General features: G+C 50.3%; 1 protein-coding gene and 1 long non-coding RNA gene across 2 annotated transcripts in view; one reads left to right on the plus strand and one right to left on the minus strand.

The window, feature by feature from the left end:
* Positions 1-2,156: 2,156 nt before the first annotated feature.
* The window catches only part of FAM124A (family with sequence similarity 124 member A), an 84,879-nt gene continuing 63,432 nt past the window's right edge, over positions 2,157-23,603 (minus strand). Inside the window, exon 4 of the mRNA XM_025478393.3 lies at positions 2,157-5,057. Within this exon, the coding sequence (XP_025334178.2) occupies positions 4,347-5,057 (711 nt within the window). The 3' untranslated portion in view covers positions 2,157-4,346. The remainder of the gene's footprint in view (positions 5,058-23,603) is intronic.
* Positions 12,051-21,881, plus strand: LOC112678939 (uncharacterized). Its single transcript, XR_003148012.3, has 4 exons — positions 12,051-13,557; positions 19,467-19,602; positions 19,718-19,934; positions 21,324-21,881. It is a non-coding gene; the product is annotated as an uncharacterized LOC112678939 (long non-coding RNA).

Below are 23,603 nucleotides of genomic sequence, written 5' to 3' on the forward strand. Positions count from 1 at the left end.
GCGTGAGTGTCGGGCGGGGGGCCAAGGAGCTCAGGCCAACCACTGTGAGGAGCCTCGTGCACATGTCCCTGACTCGAAAGGTGACCCCACCTGTTGTGGCGTCAGGCTCTGCCCCCGAGGCCACCTGTTCCTTACAATGACCCCCTGAAGGCGGCCTCTTCTGCTCAAGTGACCGTATTGCAGCCCCTTGAACCTCGCCCGGGGAGGGTCACCCTGCACCCGCGCCGCTCGCCGCCTGTTGCCAACGCAGGGACCAAGGCCGAGAAGTGGGGCCGTTTGATCCGCGTCCCACAGCCACTGAGTGTCCTGATGGCCTCACCTCCGCCTTCTGAGTGTGGTGGGGAGGACGGAGGGGACCCCGCGGGCGCCAAGGGGCTCGGCGGAGGAGCTGGAGCTGCGGGTCCCACCGTCGGCTGCAGAGCTCCGGGGCGTGTGGTCTGGCCCAGGGAGCCAGAGGGGCAGGGGTTGGGGCAAGGGTGGGGTGGGGGGTAGGGGGGTAGAAGGTGGGGGGTCGGGGGTGGGCACTGGCTCGCTGCCGGCACGCTGGCTGGCGGGGACTTGGGCCTCCTGGGCAGTCGGGGCGCAAGGCCCAGCGCTCTGCACCCCCCGGGTCAGGGGCTCCCAGGGGGCTGACAGCTGGGGGGGCTGAGCCTGGGCTCACACTGGCACCTTGGGCCCGCCCCGCCTCACCCCTCACCCCCCATCACCCCCTGCCCCCCGCCTCACCCCTCACCCCACCTCACCCCTGTCCCCCACCTCACCCTCTGCCCCTGCCTCACCCCCTGCCCCTGCCTCACCTCTTGCCCCCACCTCACTCCTTGCCCCCTGCCTCACCCCCTGCCCCCATCTCACCCCCCAACCCCCTGCCCCATCTCACCCTTCGACCCCTACCCCCTGCCCCCCGCCTCACCCCCCCACCCCCTGCCTCACCCCCTGCTCCCGCCTCACCCCCCTCACCCCCCTCACCCCCCACCCTCCCACTCACCCCCTGCCCCCCCTCACTCCCTGTCCCCCGCCTCACCCCCCACCCCCTGCCTCACCCCCTGCCCCCGCCTCACCCCCCTTATCCCCCTCACTCCCCACCCCCCCACTCACCCCCTGCCCCCCACCTCACCCCCCCACCCCCTGTCTCACCCCCTGCCCCCCACCTCACCCCCCCACCCCCTGCCTCATCCCCCACTGACTACAGGTTTGGCCTCCGAGACTGGAGGGAGGCGGCCCTTGGACTTGGCACTCAGGGCCCAGTTCCCCTCTCTCCGCAGTGCAGCGTGGCCGGGAGGCAGGGGATCAGGGGGTCCTCTGGGGCGCGGGGCCGCGTCTACACCTCCAGCTCTGCTGGAGAGCAAACCGCTGGTGGAAATCCCCTCGTGAGAGAGCGACTGGAAATCCGTGCTAAGAGGAGCCTGGTTCCCACTGAGGATTCACCTGGGGTGCTGAGTTCCGGGGAAGACCAGGCCAGTCAGCAGGTCTGCTCCCCCCGAGCGGGCCCTCCCTCGGGTGCCACCGGCCCGCCCCGCGGCGCCCCTCCCGCGGACTCTCCTGCCTCAAGGTCTTAAGCCCTTGGAGTTCCGCGGCCTCAAGCCCTGGTGGCAATGGGATAACCGGACGCGGGATAGTAAACGGCAGAGGTGAGGCTGCTTCCCTGGCGCTGGTCCGGGTGCAGTAAGCCCTTGGTCTCAGCTGGAGTGGCCTAGACTGTGCAATCCCACTAGCTTTCGTGTGACCGCTCCCCTGTCCGAGGGTCACAGGGCGCAAGGAACACCAGTGCTGTAACTCGGTCTGTTCCACCACGTCCTCTCCCGTCACCGAGTATCTGGTGGCTCACCTGTCAGCTCCACGGGGGACCCAGATGTTTCCCTAAGGATCGGCACGTCAGTCAGGAGCGGCCTAAGGGCCACCTGGTCTGTGCAGTGACGCCGGGGGGTGTGCAGGTGCCATGGTGGGGCCGTGAGCCGTAATCTGGGGAGCCGTTCCGGAAAAGAGACGAGGGGCGGGCTGTGAACTAGACGGGGACACGCAGTAGCATCCCCCCTCCCGGGCAATGCTGGGGGGCGGAGAACGAGGTCACCATGAAATGACAAAACACTCGGGCTAAGACCCAGGTGTCCTGTACCACAGAGCCTCGTCCGGGAGAGAAATAATCGGAGACAACCTCGTGTTTTCAAGTGGAACAAGTTTATTCAGCGTGTGTCAGCCTCTCCCGTCAGGCTGGGGGGAGACGCCGGCGCAGCCAGACGGGGGGCCAGGCCCTTGTCGACGCGTCTCTGTGGCCGTCTCTGCAGAGGGTGCAGCCGCCTCTGAGCACCGCCTGGGCGGCGGGTGGGGGGGGATGCCTGGCTGGGGACCGAGCTGGGCTCCCCGCTTCGGCCCTGGCGTGGGGGGCATCTTGCACGTCCTGCTCCGCTGCCCGCCTCCCCCGGGTCACTGGGCTCCGGGGGGCTACCAGGGGGGTGCTAGGGAGCCTCGGAGCCGCCCGGGCGTGCACACACGTGCGGCAGACACGGGCACGGCCGGCCAGAGGAGCCAGAGGAGCCCCCGTGGCAGCGGCCTGCCCGCTCACGCCGCACTGACTCGTGCTCGTGGGAGGACGTCCGTGTGTCCACAGCCCGGCCTGGTATTTCCGTCCCTGAAGTCCACATGCTGCTCCCCCTCCGCCCCGCCCCCAGCTGTCGGGAGGCACGTCTCCGACATCAGTGGCTGCCTGGGAACCGGCGACGCGGAGGGACGCCCCTCGGTGCCCCCAGCCCCGTGCTCGCTCACGGGGATGCTGCCCGACAGGATGGCCCGCGACCACGCACCAAGCGGCTGGCAAGCCCCGCCTCTGTCATGTAGCCCTTTCTAGAAACAGGTTGCTCGCCCCAGCTGGGGATTCGAAGAGGCTTGCGTGTTTATTTATGTAACATGGAGAAGATGATAATTTGGAGGCCAGGAATATCCAGGATGTTGGGGATGGGACCCAAGGTCCCCCGCACGGGGATGGCAGGGGCCTAATGGAGGGCGGAGGGCAGAGGGGTCCTGAGGCTGTGCCCAGACGTGGGGGCGCTTTCAGGGACGTGGGAGCCGGGCCATGAGTCGTGGAGGAAGGAGCCCCAACCAGGAAAGCAGCAAGGCAGACACGTCCATGCTCCTGCTTCCAAAGGTAGCGGCGACCAGGCCCAGCTCGGCCTGCACCCCCCGCCCGACCCCGTGCCAACTTGGCACTGGGACCTGGGGACTGTAAACGTGAGCGGGAGGGAGCTGATGCTTGAATACCCTCGTGCTTCCACAGAGGCAGACGACGGGCGGCGGAGGCTGAGGCCGGGCTAGCGCTCCGGCTTCAATTAAGGCTTCCGCGCCCTCGGGGAGGCTGGCGAGGAGACCGTGCGTCCGGGACAGCGTTTCCTATCCAGCTTCCCCGTCTGCAGAAGACAGGGGTGTTTATTAACCTGCACCACCGAAATGTCACCTAAAAATCATACAAATCATTTAAAAGTGAAAAGGTCGGGGGAGGGGGTGACAATGCGCTTTTGCGGGAGAACGTGGTATAAAATGCGGCTCCTGCCGTTTATACAGAAACACGCGCAGCCCTTGGATGCTGGTTTTGGACGTGGAGCAGTCTGAGGACCCTCCGCCGTGACTGGTCACCTGATGCTCTACCTGCGAGCGCGGTTCTTCCTGGATCCAAGTACCCGCAGGGAGCAGGGCGTCTCCCGCAGACCTGGCGACTTCGGGCCACGCGGTGGTTGACAGGTGGACGCAGACCTGGCCTCTGGCTTTCAGGCCCTGCCTCGGTCCCACCGGGAGTCTGTGCTCACGATCACCCCTCCCAAGGTACAGGGGTTCCTTTGCCTAAGTCCACGTCTCTGGGTGTGCACGGGGCCAGGCGCCACCGCGGACAGCCGCGGTCACTCTTCCAGCAGGCGGGCGGTGTGGGTTTCGCTGGGAGCACCACCCGGATCCGTGGGCACCTGCGTGGGCTCCGGGGAGCCGGCTGTCCACGTGGCCGCGCGCCCATCTCTCGCACAGGCCACTTGTTTGCTTCCCCACACTCCACCTTTTGGCTTTAATTGCTTTTCCTTCCATTTTTTGGCGTGAAAAATCGCCAAGTCGGCTCCGGCTGACTAGGTTTGCTTTTCATCTCAAGTAATTACACAAAGCATTTAAGCTGCACTAAGTGCACGAAGCCCGATGTCCGGGGGAGCGCAGGAGGCAAACGACGCGTCTCTGGGCTCGAGCTGGAGAATCCAGGTGCGCAGACACGCTGGTGTTTTGCCCGCCTGCCACCTGTCAGGTAAGAGGCGGCGCTCAGGTGCCCGGGGACGCGCGGTCCGGGCAGAGGGGGGCCAGGAGCACGGGGACTCCCCGGGTCACAGCACCAGGGCCCGTGCCCGGAGCCAGGCGAGGGCTGTCAGATGTAGAACTCCTCGGCGTCGCGGCCCGCAGGACCCGGGGGTGCAGGGGCTGGGAGCTCCGGGGGGGGCCCGGGTGACACGGCTGGGAGGGGGGCCCAGGTTGCCCCCCCGCCCCCTGTGGGCAGCGGCCCCTCTCGGACCCCCTTGGGCTGCAGCCCATGGCTGTGCACCCCCCCGGGGCCCAGGGCGGCTTGGGTGCGGCCGAAGCTGCTGGGCGCCGAGTAGGCCGAGACCACCGACAGGTCGGAGGAGGACAGCCGGAGGCCCGTGTCCACGTCCGTCTCCTGGGCCCCCTCCAGGTCGTCCACGGAGACCAGCTGGCCGTGCCCGCGCCCCGATGCCCTGTGCCCAGTGGCACCGCTGCTGGAAAACCACTGGGGCAGCGCGGAGGAGCCCGGCGGTGAGTCCCCCGTGGGCAGACAAAACAGGGACTTGCTTCTCTGGAACGACCAGGGGAGGCTGGTGGCGCTGCCGGCGGGACCCGCCAACTCCGGCAGGTGCCCGTGGGGCCGGGCCGTGGGGCCGGGTGTGGGCTGGAGGCCGACGGCGGGGGGGCTGCTGGTGGCGGCCGGACACGCTCCCGCTCGGGGAGGGCAGGGGAGGAGGCTCCTGCTCCGACAGGTGGGGGCTCCGGGCGGGCCTGGGGGTCTTGAGTGCCTTCTGCGCCTGTGGGGTAGGAGGGCACAGTGGTTAGCTGGAGCGGAGCACAGTCACGGGTCCCCCGGAGCCCCCCCCCCAGGTGTGGCTGCAGCCACTGCAGTCCCCCAACCCCACAGCCAGGGTGCAGGGAGCACAGCGGGTGGGGGCCAGTGGGAGCCAGTGGGGGCCAGTAGGGGTGAGTGGGGGTGAGTGGGGGTGAGTGGGGGCCAGTGGGAGCGACTGGGGGCCAGTGGGAGCCAGTGGGGGCCAGTAGGGGTGAGTGGGGGTGAGTGGGGGTGAGTGGGGGCCAGTGGGAGCGACTGGGGGCCAGTGGGAGCCAGTGGGGGCCAGTAGGGGTGAGTGGGGGTGAGTGGGGGTGAGTGGGGGCCAGTGGGAGCAACTGGGGGCCAGTGGGAGCCAGTGGGGGTCAGTAGGGGTGAGTGGGGGTGAGTGGGGGTGAGTGGGGGCCAGTAGGGGCCAGGTGCACCAGGCCCCTCAGCCGGGGATCTCCCTGAACCTTCCCGGGGGAGGTGAAGCCCCCAGGACCACAGGGCCACAGGAGGGGTGCCCGCTCCGTGGATGTGCCAGGGTGGTGGGGGCCTGGCCGAGCCGGGCCAGGACAGGGGGGTCACCACTAAGTGCAGTACGACCCCTGGAAGGATGGGCTTGTCTCCAGCCAAAGCACCACCATTGGAATGTGACCCATGGGAGGACGGGGTGACCAGGGTGGGGTGGCATAGTCCAGGTCAGCACGGGTGGGTGGCGGCCAGGGCCTGCCCAGGGGTGGGCGCCCATGGCTCGGCAGCGAATCTGAGGAGCGTGGGGCTCCCAGGAGGTGCTGCATGGATCCAGCGAGTCCTGGGATGCTCTCCCTTCAGGGCCTGGGCAGCAGGGGCCTGGCACTGTCCCCCCCAGGGCCCCCTCGGCCCGATACCCGCCCCCGCGGTGCAGCGGGAGCCTGTGTCCGTCTGTGGGACTGGGGGGGCTGCCGTCGGTGCTCTGCTGCTCTCAGCCTCCCTCTGCTCCAGCTCAGAGCCCAGCCCACAGACCAACCCTACCACGCAGTTTCCGTCAACTAAGGGATTTGGGGGGCACCTGGGCAGCTCAGGTCATGACCCCGGGGTCCTGGGATGGAGCCCCACGTCAGGCTCCCAGCTCAGCGGGGCGTCTGCTTCTCCCCCTCCCCCGCTCATACATCTCTCTCTCTCTCTCTCTCTCTCTCTCTCTCTCTCAAATAAATAAAATCTTTAAACAAAATAATGGATTTGGGGACAGTGAGCTTGGCTCTAGTACAGGATCATCCAACTTCTGGATCCTTGAAATAAGGGCTGAGTGAGGGTTCGCAGCGGGGGTGCTTCCTGGCCCCCAGCGGCCGTGACCCCCTGGGCCTTCCTGCACAGCACACACCCTTGCTTCCCTGTTGATGGGGAACCAGGTTTTCCCACAGCCACCCGGGACTCGGGGTGAGCGTAACAGACGTGTTACAGGTGAGGGAGGGGAAGTGGCAACGAGACCCCGTCTGTGACCACGTGAAAGACCTGTTTCGCTGGAAGGACAGGAGACAGAAGTCGCTTAGGCAAGAGACGGTGACGACAGAGACCAGGCCTGCCCAGTGGGAGCACAGGTGGCCCCACAGGTGAGCCTTGGAGACGGGCGACTGTCCTCCAGGTGGACAGCATGGGCGAGGGGACGCGGTGCTGGACGGAGGCTGACCACGCAGAGGCTGACTGCTGGCAGGTGAGCGAGGAAACTGCTGGGGTGGGGGGTGGGCAGGTGAGTGAGGAATGTGCTGGGGGGCAGGTGAGTGAGAATCCAGCTGGGGTGGGGGGGGCACCTGAGTGAGGAACGTGCTCGGGGGCCGCCTGGTGGATCAGAGTGTAGGTGCTGGAGGCAGTGAGGAAGGCCACACTGGGAGTGGAGCCTCGCGCCGTCCTGGGTGGGGACCTGGACCCACTGGGTCGGGAATCCACCTGCTGGTCCTCAGAGTCTCAATTATGCGTCATTTTTTACATATGACTGTTCCCTTCGTTGATTCCTAAGGTCCCCGCCCGACTGCAGGTAGGTCTCGATCCCACAGACCCACCGACTCATCTTTCAAGCAGCACTGATGGGAGGCAGAGCTTCCCCACGCAGGTTTGAGTTCTCAGTGGGTTCATCAAAGGCGCTCGGAGACCCGCGTCGCCAGCAGCCTGTGCCCCACACGGATACTCTATCTTCCTCTTCTGTGTGCTCCGCGGTGTGCAGAACGGCGGGGGGCCAGGCCCGGGGGCTCTGAGGGAGGCCTGATGTTCCCCGGCGTCCAGGTGCAATAAAGGGAGCGGTGATAGGGACGGTCTGGGCCGCAGGGTGGGCCAGGGGAGGGCGCCCACCTGGAGGGGGAGGCGGGGTCTGCAGAGGTGACGGCCCGGGGCCTGGGCCGGTGGTGCTTGAGCAAAATCTCCGAAGAGGTGCTTCCCGACCGACCGGGGGCTCCGGGGAGCTCGGAGGCGCCCTCCTGAGAGGCTATAGGCAGGAGCAGGCGGGAGGCAGCCCCGGGCGCCCACAGGTGAGGCACCTGGAGACCCGACGGGGCGGCCACTGCAGGGCTGCGGCTGCTGGGGGCCTCAGCGGGGAGCTGCGGCAGAGATGGAGGCTTCCCCGCCTCCCCGGGCCTGCACCCCGCGCTCCGCACCCTGCTCCCCAGCACGCGCCCGGGTGCCAGGTGAGGGCCCTACCTGGGGGAAGGGGCGCACCTGTGCCCGAGAGGCCTCGCTGCTGGCGGCAGGGTGGGGGGGCGGGTGCTGCTGCGCAAACTGGTTTGCTCGGGCATTGAGCTTGGCTACACACGAGATGTCCTGAGGCTGAGGGCAGAAGTCCTTGGTTACCAGGATGCTGGGGGGCGGGGGGTGTTTATTTATTTGTTAAAATATTTTATTTGAGAAGGCGCACAAGCAGGGGAGCAGCAGCGGGAGAGGGAGAGCAGGGCCCGACCCGGGGCTCACCCAGGACCGGGTCACGGCCTGGGCCGCAGGCAGCCCCCCCCCGCCCCCCAGGCGCCCCGAGAGGCAGCGTGTTAGCTGCCCTGTCCGTCAGGGGCCCCGGGGGCCCCAGGGGCCCCAGCGGCCTTCCTTCCTTCTGCCTTCGGGGATTCTCGGGGCGCCTGGGGGGCCTCGTTCGGGGCCTGCCCGGGACAGGAAGCTGTGTGCTCTAAGGCCAGGGAGTGGGGCACCGATGGGGGAGGCCGCTGGGACAGCGGAGCCTCAGGCCCCAGGGGCGCAAGAGGCGCGCCCTGCTCCCCCACCCTGCTCCCCCTGGGCCCTGCTCCCCCACCAGGCCCTGCTCCCCCTGGGCCCTGCTCCCCCACCAGGCCCTGCTCCCACCCCCAGGCCCTGCTCCCCCCAGATCCTCTCCCCCCCAGGTCCTGCTCCCGGGGTCCTGCTCCCCCTGGGCCCTACTCCCCCGCCCAGGGCCCTGCTCCCCCAGGTCCTGCTCCCCTTGGGCCCTGCTCCTCCACCCTAGGCCCTGCTTCCCCCTGGGCCCTGCTCCCCTCCCCAGGTCCTGCTCCCCCAGCCCTGCTCCTGGCAGGTCCCTGCTTGTCCCACAGGGACCAGCATCGCTACAGCTGAGAGCCACTCACCAGGGGTTCAGTTAACGCTTCCCTGGGGGTGACCCTCTGAGTCCAGCACCTCCTGCACCCCGCCTTTCCGGGGAAGCCCCTCTCCGCCCTGGTGGCTTCAGGGCTGCCTCAGGTGACAGCAGGCGACCTAGGCGATGCACCGTGGGGTCACCTTCTTTGTCTTTGAGGCAACACAGGGTCGGGACTCACCGGGACTCACCGGAAGCATGTCCCCGGCCCCTTTTGCTATTTTTGGAGCAGAACAGCATTAGAGCAATGAATCTGCTTAAGGCAACTACCAGGGAGATGAGCTTATGTCTCTGGAATCACCAAACAATTAAAATGCAGCAATGGCCCAGAAGCATCTCACGCACCTTGGAGCACAGGCAGCTTGCGCTCAGGGAAGGGGGTCGGAGCTGCAGCCTGCTTGCCGGCCAACCGGTGGCAGTCGGCTTATTTCCGCAGGTGGGCGCAATCCCCAGGGAAGGCCGCACTGCCCAGACCCTCCAGGGCACGGTGACGCTGGGGTTCTCTCTCACCCTCACCTCCTCGTTCGCAGAAAGGTCACTCCCTCTTGTCCCTGGCACACACACAGCCAGCGTGGCGCTGTCTACCACGTAACGACACAGCAGTAGAACTTTTACCCCACAGACTAATAAAGAAATTGGGGTAACTCAAGGAAATTGGGCAATGGGTTCACATGAGAAATCAGATTTTTGTTCTAAAGATAAATACATCTTCTCCTTTCACTGTCCTCTGGGAAGTTTTCATATAGCCTGTGTTGTCTTTGAAATTACTTTTAAAACTTAAAATTATTTAAGAATTATTATTTTTAATGATTTTACTTATTAGAGAGAGAGTGCGAGCAAGCAAGAGCGGGGCTGCGGAGGGGAGGTGGGAAGAGCAGATGGATGGAGAGGGGGAAGCAGACTCCCCGCTGAGCAGGGAGCTGACCAACCGACCAACCGGGGCTTGATCCCAGGACCCCGAGATCCTGACCTGAGCCAAAGGGAGACGTTTAACTGAATGAGCCGCCCAGGTGCCCCTAAACATTATTTTACTAAAATAAATCTTATTGAAATAGAGTTGATATACACACTATTCATATGACATAATTATTCTATGTTCATATATGTTGTGATCACCGTAATGAGCTTAGTTAATCTATCAGCACTGAGAGCTAAGAATCTTTTCTTGTAACAAAAACTATTAATCTGCTCTCTTGGCAGTTTTTGATTGATAAGCCAGTCCTGTTAACAGCAGTCGTCAAGCCGTGCCACGTCCCGGGGCCTTATTTATTTTATCGTCAAAAGTACACCTTTTGAACAGCTTCACTCCCCAGCCCCCAATTCTGGCAGCAGTCACCAGTCTGTTCTCCATATCTGTGAGCTTGTTTTGTTTTGTTTTCAAATCCCCATATAATAAGTTCGATCGTGTGGTACCTGTGTTTCTCTGACTTGTGCTTAGCATACTGCCTTTGAGGTCTATCTGTGTTGTTGCAAATGGTGGGATTTCCTTCTTTCTTCCATGGCTGAAAAAAAAAATTTTTTCTTTAGACATTTGCCCACTGATGGGCACACAGTTGGCTTCTCTGTCTCGGCTGTTGTAAATAATGCTGCGGTGCCCACAGGTGTGTGTGAGCAAGGCTCTTTTGGTGTTAGTGTTTTCATTTTCTTTGGATGAACACTCAGAAACGTAACTGCTGGATCATATGGGAATTCCATTTCTGGGTTCTGAGGAACCTCCAGAGTATCTTCCACAGGGGCTGCAGTAATTTCCATTCCCACCAACGGCCTTGACGCTGTGTCTTTGACAACACGGTATTTGTCTGTTTGATACTGGCCACTCTGAGGAGTATGAGGGGGTTTAACATCTGGGGTTGAGATTTGCATTTCATGGATGATTAGTGACGGTGGGCACAATTTTATGTACTTGCTGGCCATCTGAATGTCTTCTGTAGGAAAAAAAGTCTCTATTCAGATACTCTGCCCATTTTTAGAATCAGGTGTTATGTCCCTGAGTTATACGAATTCTTTATATATTTGGATATTAGCTCCTTATCAGATATAAATATCTGAAAGTATTTCGTCCCACTCAGTAGGCTGCCTTTGCATTTTGTTGATGGTTTCCTTGGTGGTGCAGCAGCTTTCTAGTTTGATGAAGACTCCCTATTTTTGCTTTTGTTGCCTTTCCTGGTGTCAAATTGAAAAAGGAAAAAAAAAATATCACCAAAGCTGATGTCAAGCAGCTTACCTGTTTTCTTCTAGGGGTTTTTATAATTTCAGTTCTTATATTCAAGTGTTTAATCTGCTTGGAGTTCATTTCTGTGTACGGTATCAAACAGTGGCCCAGTCTCATTCTTTGGCACATGGCTGCCCAGTTTTCCCAGCACCACTTACGGAGGAAACTTGTCCTTTCTACGTTGTAAATTCTTGGCTCCACTGCTATAAATGAACCAACCACGTATGTGTGAGTTTATTTCTGGGCTCTCTATTCTGTTCTGTGGGTCTGTGTGTCTGCTTTTATGCCAGCATCGTTTTTATTGCTAGAGCTTTGTAATGTAGTTTGAAATCAGGAAGTGTGATGCCTCCAGCATTGTTGTTTCTTGATGAAGACTGCTTTGGCTATTCGGGATCTTCTGTGGTTCCATCAGTTTTAGGATTATTTGTTCTAGGTCTATAAATAATACCATCGAGATTTTGATAAGCATTGCATTGAATACATAGATTGCTTTAGATTATATGGACATTTTTATGATATTAATCCTTCCAATCCATGAGCATGGGATACCTTCTCGTTATTTGTATCTTCTTGAATTTCCTTCATCAGTGTCTTATAGGTTTCAATGTACAGGCCTTGCATCTTGGTTAAATTCATTCTCAGGTATTTTATTCTTTTGATGAAATTATAAAGGTGTTTTCTTAATTTCTCTTATGGTTTGTTGTAAGTGTATAGAAATGCAACTCATTTTTATATATTGATAATTGCGATATATGTTGATATATTGATATGCTGAAATTGATATTGCAACATTACTGAATTCATTTATTAGTTTTTTAAAGATTTTATTTGTTTATTAATGAGAAACACAGAGAGAGAGAGAGAGAGAGAGAGAGAGAGAGAAAGAGGCAGAGACACAGGCAGAGGGAGAAGCAGGCTCCACGCAAGGAGCCTGATGTGGGACTCGATCCTGGGTCTCCAGGATTAGGCCCTGGGCTGAAGGCGGCGCTAAACCGCTGAGCCACTGGGCCTACCCTGTTATTAGTTTTAATATTTGTTTTAGCATAGGCTTAAGGGTTTTCTTTTTCTTTTTCTTTTTTTGCTTAAGGGTTTTCTGTGTATAGTATCATGTCATCTGCAAATAGTGACAGTTTTATTCCTTTCCACTTTGGGTGCCTTTTATTTCTTTTTCTTGCCTAATTGCTCCAAGACTTGCAATATTATGTTGAATAGAAGTGGTAAGGGTGGGAATCTTTGTCTTGTTTCCAGCCTTAGAGGAAAAGTTTTCTGCTTTTCACCACGGACTTGTTATATTATTTATTTATTATTTTGAGGTGTGTTTCTTCTATACCCAACCTATCCAGATTTTTATTGTGTTGAATTTTGTCAAATGCCTCTTCTGCATCTATTGATAGGGTTGTACAGGTTTTCTCCTTCCTTTGATAATGCAGTGTATGACACTCACATGCAGATGTTGAATCATTCTTGCACCCCTGAAAGAGAGCACACTTGATCATGGTGTATCATCCTTTTGAAACTCTCTGGAGTTCTTGGTTCTGGATGTCTGTATCCCTCTGCAGGTTAAAAGTGTTTTCATCCATTATTTTGTCAAAAAAGTTTTCTACTCCTTTCTCTTCTCCATCTGGGGACCCCTACATGTGGATGTTAGTCTGTTTGGTGGTGTCCCATAAGTTCCTGAAGCTACTTTCACTCTTGTTCTTTCTTCTCTTTGCTGGTCTAATTGGAGGCATTCTGATGCCTTGTCTGGGAGTTTGCTGATCCTTCCTTCTGCTTCATCTAGTCTGTTGTCGAACCCTCCAGTGCATTTTTCAGTTCAGTTATTGTTTCTTCAGGTCTATGACTTCCTATGTGGTACTCATATTTTGTTTTTGTTGAAGTTCTAACTTTGTCTCATTTTCTCCGGAACTTAGTATTTTGGTCAGGTAAAGCACTTGCCTCTGTTTCATTAAGGTTTTTTCTTCTTCTGAGATTTTATCCTGTTCTTTCATTTGGAACAAGTTCCTTTGTTTCTGTATTTTCTTTGACTCTCTGTGTTGGTTGCTATGCAACCATAGAAAACAGCCACATTTCCCAACCTGAAGGAGTGAGATCATGAAGGAGATGAAACTATTATTCAACCTTGCTCTAGCTCTTCATGGTATCTCAAAACTTTGTGTTTGTCCAAGCCTCCTATTTTGTTCCTAGTGGCTCCCAATAATTGAGGGTGCACTAGGACCTGTGGGTGCCCCAAAGGGAGATCTCAGTCAGCAACTAGATTCAAGCTGATTGAAAACAAGAACCTAAGGCAACAGGATTTAAAATGTGCAAATGTACCTCTTTCAGGGGAAGCGTGGGAGACAGGCGTTATTGTCTGCCCCTCTGCACTGAGCCCTGGGCTGACGGCCAATGAAGAGCCATTTCTTTGTTTGTTACCTTCCCACTGAATCTGTGAACACAAGCCTCGCTGGACACCAGGGCCAAGCTACCAAGGAATGTTTTCTCAAGATGGCAGCCACAAAATCTGGGCCACCAAAGAAGTATATAAGCAGCTCCTTTCTTGGAGACACTGGAAACATGGGGCTAGGAAGAGGAAAAGTGTGAAGATGGTGCCCACCAGCCTTCCCAGTCTCTGAAGAGGTCGTCAGTGTTCAAATAAAAGCATGCCCCACAGGCCACAGCTGTACAGATAAGCTAATAAGCTGCTTTTACAGAGTGAGTATTTCAGTCTGATGCCTCTTTGCTGTGCCCTGCAGTACAGCTGGTTAAGAACTCCTTTTCAGTTTGTTATAGCCCCATGGAGCCTGTAAAAGTCAAGGCCCGCAGGCCACCAGAGCCAAGCAGCCTCTCCTGAGTGGCAGCTGCAAAAATCAGGGCACAAGAACTAGTGTATAAGCTCCTTTCTGGGAGAAACTGGTGACCTGGAATGAAGCAGAGGAAGAGCACAAAAATAGCACCCACCTGCAGCTGTTTTGTGAAGTATTTCAGTAGGACCCTGGATGTGTGTTAAATTAGATGCCTATCCCTCAGGTGAAGCTTTAAAATATGCAAACAGGTTTTGTTCACAGAAAGAGTTGATGCATTTTAGTTGGCTGTCTCTATGCTGGGTCCTGGGGGTGGGTAATTCTGAACAGCCCCGTGAGAACTACTTCTCAAGTCCCTATATCCTGTGGGGCTCTTGGACATGAGCCCGATGGGTTTTCAAAGCTAGATGTTTTGGGGACTTATCTCTCAGGTACAGGCCTTAAAGAGTTGCAGTACCACAAGAAGAGTTCAAACTCTTTACTCCCCAGGGACAGGTTCCAACTCGAGATAGCCTCCTTGACGGTGGGTTACTTTGCCTGGGCTGAGATTCGTCGTGAGACTGTGTCTCAGTCTCTCCTACCATTTTTTTTTTTAAATTTAAGTAACGTTGACAATGTTATATTAGTTACAGGTGTACAAGGCAGTGCTTCAGCAAGTCTATATGTTATGGTATGCTCACCACAAATGTAGCTCCACCTGTCACCATACAACACTACTGCAGCACCGACGATATTCCCTATTCTGCACCTTTAATCCACGTGACTCACTCATGCTGTAACAGGAAGCCTGTACCTCCCACTGCCTGTCCCTCTGGCAACCATCAATTTATTCTCTGTATTAATGTGTTTGTTTCTGCTTTTTCTTCTTTTTATTCCACTTAGCATATTACCCTCTAGGTCCATCTGTATTTGGATGTGTGTGTTTGTGTGTCTACACACACACATACATACACACGATGGCAATATCTTATTCTTTCTTATGGTTGATATTCCATCGTGTGTATGTATGTATGTGTGTAGACACACACACACACGTTTATCCATTCTTCTCTCAGTGGATACTTGCATTGTTTTCGTATCTCGGCTCATGCTACACTAAATAGAGGGATACATATGTCTTTTTGAATTAGTGTTCTTGTTTTCTGTGGCCAAATACCTAATAGTGGTATATTGATATGCTGAAATTGATATTGCAACATTACTGAATAGTGGAATTAGTGGATTTTATATTTTACAACTTCCCCCATTTTCCACAGTGTCTATACCAACAACAGTGAACAAGAATTCCTTTTTCTGGGATCCCTGGGTGGCTCAGTGGTTTAGTGTCACGTTTGGCCCAGGGCGTGATCCTGGAGACCCGGGTTCAAATCCCACATTGGGCTCTCCCCATGGAGCCTGCTTCTCCCTCTGCCTCTCTGTCTCTCTGTATCTCTCATGAATAAATAAATAAAATCTTTTTAAAAATTCCTTTTTCAGTATATTCTTACCAACATTTATTTATCTTTTTTGATACTAGCTCTTCTGATAGGTGCTGATATCTAACTCATTGTGGTTTTGATTTGCATTTCCCTGATGTGGAGTGATGTTGAGCCATCTTTTCATGTGTCTGTTAGCCATCTTTATGTTTTCTTTGGAGAAATGTCTATTCAGGTCCTCTGCCCATTTTAAAATTAGATATTCTTTTGGTGTTGAGTTGTATAAGTTTTTTATATATTTTGCATATTATCTCCTTATCAGATATATCATTTGCAAATATCTTCTCATTCAGTGGGTTGCCTTTTCATTTTGTTGATAGTTTCCTTCACTGTGCAAAAGCTTCTAATTTTGGTGTAGTCCCAATAGTTTATTTTTGCTTTTGTTTCCCTTGCTTTAGGAGACATATCTAGAAAAATGTTGCTAAGGCCTATGTTCGAGAGGTTACCGCCGCCTATGTTTTCTTCTAGATGTTTTATGGTTTCAGGTCTCACATTTAGTTTCTTTTTTAAAAAAAAGATTTATTTTTTCTGGGTGGGAGAGAGGGGGAGAGAACATGAGCACAAGCAGGGGGAGGGGCAGAGGCAGAGGGAGACAGAACCTCAAGTAGGTTCCCTGTTGAGTGCAGTCCTGGGGCTCAATCCCACTACCCTGAGATCATGACCTGAGCTGAAATCAAAAGTCAGGTGCTCAGTTGAGCCACCCAGCTGCTAGGCTCTTGATCCATTCTGAGTTTATTTTTGTATATGGTGTAAGAAAGTGGTCTAGTTTCATTTTTTTGCATGTAGCTGTCTGGTCTTCCCAGCACCATTGGTTAAAGAGACTGTCTTTCCCCTATTGTATATTCTTGCCTGTCTTGTTGAGATTAACTGATCATTTAAGCATGGGCCCCACTTCTGGCTCTCTGTTCCATTCCATTGATCTCTGCATCCATTTCTGTTTGCCAGTGCCATCCTGTTTTGATCACTATCACTATATCTTGAAATCAAGGATTATGATAGCTCCAGGTTTGTTCTTTCTCAAGATTGATTTGGCTACTCAGGGTCTTTTGTGACTGCACACAAATTTAGGATAATTTCTTCTGGTTCGAGGAAAAATGCTATTAGTATTTTGATAGTGATTGTACTGAATGTGTAGATTGCTTTGGGTAGGACAGCCGTTTTAACAAATTCTTCCAATCCATCAGCATGGAATGTGCATTTGTTCATGTCACCTTCAACTTCTTTCATCAGTGTTTTATAGTTTTCAGAGTAGGCCTTTCACCTCTTTGGATAAGTTTATTTCTAGATATTTATTCTTTTTTGGTGTGTAAAGTTATAGAATTGTTTTCTTGATTTCTCTTTATGCTACTTTGTTGTAGGAAACAAAACCAGTTTCTGTGTATTCATTTTATATTTTACTACTGCACTGAATTCGTTTATTCTAATAGTTTTTTTTTGGTGAAGTCTTTAGGGTTTTCTATGTATAGTATCATGTCATCTGCCAATAGAGAAAGTTTAACTTTGTCCTTATCAATGTGCCCTTCTTTCTTTCTTTTTTTTCTTTTTGCTGTGGCTAGGACTTCTAGTCACATGATGAGTAGAAGTGGCAAGAGTGGACATCCTTGACTTTTTCTTGATCTCAGGTTTTCACATTGCGTATGATGTCAGCTGTAGGTTTGTCATCTATGGCCAGTATTATCTGAGGTATGTTCCCTCTAAACCCACTTTGTTGAGTTTTTATCATCAACAAATGTTGACTTTTGTTACATGCCTTTTTTGCATATACTGAGATGATCATATGATTTTTATCCTTAGTTTTGTTAATATTGTGTATCACATTGATTGATATGTGAATATCAAACTCCCCATACATCCTGGAATGAATCCTACTCGACTGAGGTGAATGATCCTTTTAATGTATTACTAAATGGAACGTGCTGGTTTTTTATTGAGGATTTTTACATCTGTGCTTATCAGGGATACTGGCCCATAGTTTTCTTCTTTGTAGGGTCTTTGTCTGGTTTTGGTACCTTGTAGAACATATTTGTAAGCTTTCCTTCCTCTTCTATTGTTTAGAATAGCTTGAGAATAGGTATAAACTGGTGTTTGGTAGATTCACCTGTGAATCCATCTGGTACTGGACTTTTGTTTGTTGGGAGTTTTTTCATTACCAATTCACTTTTGTTACTATTAATTGGTCTATTCAGATTTTCTATTTTTCCTAACTCAGTTTTGGAAGATAGTATGTTTCCAGGAATTTATCCATTTCTCCTGGGTTGTACAAGTTTTTGGCATATAATTTTTTTTGTGGTAGTCTCCTATAACCTTTTGTATTTCTATGATGTTGCTTTTTTACTTCTGTTTTGTTTCTGATTTTATTTGGGACCTCTCATTTTTTTTTCTTTGAGTCTGGCTAAAGGCTTATCAATTTTATTTACATTTTAAGGAACCAGCTCTTGGTTTCATTGATCTTTTCAATTTTTTTTTCAGTTCTTATTTCATTTATTTCTGCTCTGGTTTTTTTTTTTTTTTTAATTATTATTTCCTTCTTTCTACTACCCTTGGGTTTTGTTCTTTTTCTAGTTCCCTTAGTACTAAGGTTAGATAGTTTGTGATATTTATTTTTTGAGGTAGGCCTGTATCACTGTAAATTCTTCTCTTGGAAGTGCCATCATTGTATCCCAAAGATGTTGGCCCATTGTGTTTTCATGTATTTTTTAATTTCCTCTTTGATTTCTTTATTGACCCATTCATTGGTTGTTGTCTAGCTTCCACATGTTTGTGTTTTTTCTAGTTTTATTTTTAAAAGATGTTATTAATATACTTGAGTGAGAGATCACCAGTGTGTGAGTGGGAGGGCCAAAGGGAGAGGGAGAAGCAGGCTCCCCATTGAGCAGGGAGGCCGAAGCAGAACTCAATCCCAGGACCTCGAGATCATGGCCTGAGCTAAAGGCAGATGCTCAACTACTGAGCCACTCAGGTGCCTCTCCAGGTTTTTTTTTTTTTTTCTTGTGATTGATTTCTACTTTCATACTATTATGGTTGAAAAAGACACTTGACAGCATCTTTTTATGATTGATTGAAACTTATTTTGTGGCTTATAATGTGATCTCTCCTGGAGAATGTTCCATGTGCAGTTGAAAAGAATGTTTTTCTGTTTTTAGATGTAGTGTGGGCTGGGCTCCTAGGGTACTCTGTGATGGGCTGCCCTGGTGGAATAGTGGCAGGTGAAGCAGATGCAAGCCAGGGTGTCCTGGGGCTTTCCACATGGAGGGCACACTGCAGGGCACCTGCTCTGGAGCTGAGCTATGGCACAGGATAGGTGATGCTGGGGTGCTCCACACATGGGGTTAGAACTGAGGCAAGCATGAGATGTCCCAGTGCGCTCTGTGCTGGGAGTACCCTAGCAAGCCTGCTGAGGCGGAAGTGGAATGAGCCCAGGGTACCAGGGTATTCCAGGTTGCTTGGGCCTGTGTCACCTTCGTGCAATAACTAGAGATACAGTGAGTGCTGAGCAGAGTCCTGATGTGAGCAGCACTGTGCTGAGGTGACCGAGGAGGTGAGCTGGCTAGGGTACCTGGACCCTGTTTCCATCTGCACTGTCAAACTTGGGGATAGGGCACTTAAACCCTGGTGCTTGCCTGCCCCTTGGGCTCAGGGAGAGTTTCAGCAGCTCCCCCACTTTTTGGCTGGTTCTAGGGTCAGGCCCTTTATATTCTAGGTGCTCTGTTAAACTGTAGTCTTATTTCCCCCTGTGCCCTAGGACAGAGGAATCGTCCCACAGCCTCTTTACACTACCTCTCCCCGCTTCAGTTCACAGTGTCAAGGGTGGGTGGTTCCCTTCGTGCCTCCATCTCTCTTGATGTTCTCTACGCAGCTTCTCTGTCTTCTGTTGTGCAGAAGCTGTTCATTTAGCCCTCAGTTCTCAGGAGGAATTGCTCTATAAATAGGTGCAGATTTGGTGTGCCCATGGAGGACGGTGAGTTTGGGATCTTCCTACATTGCCATCTTGGATCAGAACCCCACACCCCCACCCACTTTGATGTGGGTGTTTTTCTCATTTGCCTGATTTGTGGGGTTTGCTTAACTAGCTTTTGGGTTTCCTTCAGAAGAAATTGTTTTTATATGTAGCTGGAAGGAGGTGAACTATGTCATCCTCCCAAACTAAAACCCTGTGGCTTTCTGTTGTTGTTGGTGGTGGTCATTAGAAAGAAATGAGGACAATTCAGAGGAAAAATGCAAGTTTCATTGTAAAGATAAACAAAACCTGTGTATATTTGGTGAAATCATGGATTTTTCTAGATAGAACATTTGAAAATCATCTGAATGGTTTCAGACTAGATGGTCCTTTGTTCATTCCTTATAGAATGACACAAGATAATACACAATATAAGGAAAGTACTTATTCTCCAGAATTGGCAAAATGGCAGCAAAGTGATAACCATCCATCCTGACTGACCTCCTGCTAACTTCGCTCCAACACACCAATCTGAGTGATCTTGGTAAGTACAAATCTGACCATGTCCCTGGGCAGAACTGACTTAGTAGTAAGCGCTACAACACTCCTCCAGCCTTGGGTCTTTCTGGAATTGTAATCTCTGTGTTGAAACTGTTTAGAACAGGCATTGTTACCCAAAACATCAGGCTGGCTTACATCGCCATGACTTCATGCTCTTCTGGATGCTTGGCTCCTTAGAGAACACCTGCCCATCTTCAGAGAGCAAACCCAAGGTGATGCTGTGAAGCCTTATCTGGCAACCTCCCCTCTTTTGTGAACAGTGCACATTCACTTCTGTTGGGCATATTCCTAAGAGTGGAATTGCTAGGGCACAAGGTGAGTTGTTTTTGTTTGTTTGCTTGTTTTGTGTGTGTGTGTGTGTGTGTGTGTGTGTGTTTGTTTGTTTTTAGCTTAGAAGGCACATCCAAACCGATTTTGTTTCAGTTGCTTCACATCCTCACCAATATTTGGTGTTATTGTTCTTTAAAATATTTGCCATTCTAGTGGGTAATGATATTTCACCCTGATATGAATTGGCCATTTCCCAGATGACTGATGATACAATATCTTCTTTATATATATACTGAATTTTCTTTCCAGATGTATACACTGCACATATCATCATTAATCTTTTAAGGCTGGTACTTTGCTGTGTTTTAAGAAATTGTTGCTACCCATCTAGCAGCTATTCTAAATCACAGGGTAGGGGATCAAACAGACAAAGGCTTGGAACCCTGAGGACTGTGGGCTGCCGTCTATAAGAGAAAGAAGTAAGCATGTATCTACTAAAAACACTATTTGTCTTTTCATGAACCTGACCTTAAAAATCACCAAAACACAGATATTTTTGCAGAAATGTACATTTACATAGAGGAATTGGGTTAGCTATAAAATCTTCAATCGCTGCTGTAAGGCTTTTAGCAGCTCAGTTGAATGACTTCTAATACCTGCACAAATGTTGGTATTGGTGCCTATAGGCACTCAATAGATTCCTATTGAATGAAGGAATACAAAATACATATGAGGTAAAAATACATATTATCTAAAAGTGCTTATTATCAAGGGAATTTTAAGTATGTACAAATCCCCATAAACCACAAATGGTTTTTATAAGAAAAGATGACAAGGACTCTGGTATTATAAGAAGGTGGCAAAAACATCTATAGTAAATAGAAAATTTTGAAGTAAAAAAATGCCTTAGGGATCAGCTTTGTTTAGTATGAGTAGCAGCTCTTAGGAAAGTGTGACAAGTATCACAGGAGATACTAAATAGAATGGGACTATGAACAACTGCTAGCTCTGACTGCTCTGGTATATATTAAAAAGCTATCCATTTGAGGAACAACAGAAAAAATTAAGGTCATAGATCTGAGAATTGGGAGCTGAAGCTGATAAATTTAATGATAAAATCTGTAAATCTAAAAAACTATTCATGAAAGGAGCATATTCATGCCCATATGTAAATTTTTCTCTAAGTTCTGTATTTCTCCCTGATTATTTTTCAGTATGACTTATGTATTACCCTACTACTGGCTGTAAAATGAAAGGATAGACTGAACTGACTTTGTATTAACAAAGGGTTGTTACAATTTGATTAAGTATAACTGATTTAAGGAATTTCAAAAGAGAAATATTCCTTGTCATAGTTCAATGAACAGATCTTAGAAGTAGCTGGCTGACATGATTAGCAACACCTTAAGCAAAAATCCTATTTTTTGAAATTAGAGTGAAGAAATCCTACTTGAACTGTGAAGCATCATCAAAAGAAACAATCTCTTTCTGGGACTTCCAAAGTAAGGATAAAAGAGGGAGAAAGGAACAGAAAACATAATGATTGAAAACTCCCCCAGTCTGGGGAGGGATATGATCATCCAGGCACAGGAAGCTCCAAGAGCAATCTTTACCAAGACACATTATAATCAACCTCTGAAGAACCAAAGACAAAAATCTCTAAACAAAGAACTATTACCTACAAAGAAATCCCAAAAAGGTCTTCAGCAGATTTTTCAGCAGAAATCTTTCAGGGGAGGAGAGAGTAGGGTGATATATTCAAAGTGCTCAAAGAAAAAAAACTCATCTAAGAATACTTTACCCAGCAAAGCTGTTATTCAGACATGAAGGAGAGATAAAGATATTCCTAGATAAACAAAAGCCACCAAATCGACCTACAAGTAATGGTAAATGAGTTTTCAAACTAGAACAAAAGGATGCTACTTAGTAACATGAAAATATATTAAAGTAAGAAGCTTACTGGTAAAGGTATATTAAAATTCAAAATAATAATGCAATGGTGGTATGTAAATCTCTTTGAAACCTAGCATATAGGTTAAGAAACAAAAGTGTTGAAAATAACCATAGCTACGTTATTTTGTTAATGGCCGCAATATAAAAAGATGTAAATTGGGACATCAACATAAAATGTTGGGGGGCGGAGACAAGTAAATGGGTAGAACTTTCTCATGCAATTGAAGTTACCAACTTAAAATAGATGGTTATAACTACACCATTTATCATGAAAGCAGTAAAGCAAAAGCCTATAATGGATACACAAATGATAAAGAATTAAAGCAAACTGCTACAAAAAATGACAACAAGAAAGGAACTATATAAAACAATCAGAAATCAATTAACAAAATGGATACAGTGCATCCTTACTTATCAATAATTACTTTAGATGGGCAAAATTCTCTAACAGACACAGACTGGCTGAATGGGGGAAAAATAAAAACCCATTTGTATGCCGTCTACATAGGACTCAAGCAGTAAGGACATTCACAGGCTAAATGTCAAGGGATCAAAAAAGATATGTCAAGCAAAGAGCAACCAAAAGAGAACAGAAGTAGTTATCTGAGACACACATTAAGAGTATTATTATGCAATGATAAAAGGGGTCAATTCATCAGGAGGAAATAACAATTCTAAATATATATGCACCCAATATGGGAGCATCTAAAAAAACCTGATTTGTTAACAGATCTGAAGGGAGAAATAGACAGCAGTGCCATAATAGGAGAGGACGTCAGAATGCCACTTTCAACAACAGACAGACCATCCAGATATAAAAATAAGGTAATGGATTTGTTACACTTTAGACCAGACATAAAGAGAATATTCCATCCAATAGCAGCAGAATACACATTCTTCTCAAGTGCAGACAAAACATTCTTTAGGAAAGATTACATGGAAAAAAAAAAAAAGGAAAGATTACATGATAGGTCACAAAAAATGTCTTGGCAAATTTTTTTTCAAAGATTTTATTTATTTATTCATGAGAGACACACACAAAGAGAGAGAGAGAGAGAGACAGAGACACAGGCAGAGGGAGAAGCAGGCTCCACACAGGGAGCCTGATGCGGGACTCGATCCCGGGACTCCAGGGTCATACCCTGGGCTGAAGGCAGGTGCTAAACCACTGAGCCACCCGGGGATCCCTGTCTTAACAAATTTAAGAGGGAATGGTACTAAGTATCTTTTCTGACCTAGTGGTCTAAAACTAGAAAACAGTAATAGGAGGAAAGATGGAAAATTCACAGTTGTGAAGATTAACCTACTCATGAAAAACCAATGGGCCAAAGAAGAAATCAAAAGAGAAATAAAAAAAATATACAAAGACAACTGAAAATGGAACTACAAAATATCAAAAAAAAGCAGTACTGAAAGTTCAGAGCAATAAATGCCTACATCAAGAAACAAGGATTTTAACCAACCTCCCTTTGACCTCGAGAACTGAAACACCAATAAGCTAACTCCAACGTTAGGAGAAGGAAGGAAATAAAGATCAGGGCAGAAAAAATGGAACACTGGCTGAAAAGTTTAATAGGAAAAGTCAATGAAACCAAGAGTAGTTTTTGTAAGATAAACAACATTGACAAACCCTTGGCTAGACTCACCACAAAAAGGACTCAAAATCCGAAGTGGAAGAGGAGATGTTAAAATGGATACCACAGGAATACAGAGTAACATGAAAGACTACTATGAACAATTATATGCCAACAAACTGGACAA

Source organism: Canis lupus, chromosome 22, assembly GCF_003254725.2.
Source record: "Canis lupus dingo isolate Sandy chromosome 22, ASM325472v2, whole genome shotgun sequence".
In the NCBI taxonomy this organism is placed as follows: domain Eukaryota; kingdom Metazoa; phylum Chordata; class Mammalia; order Carnivora; family Canidae; genus Canis; species Canis lupus.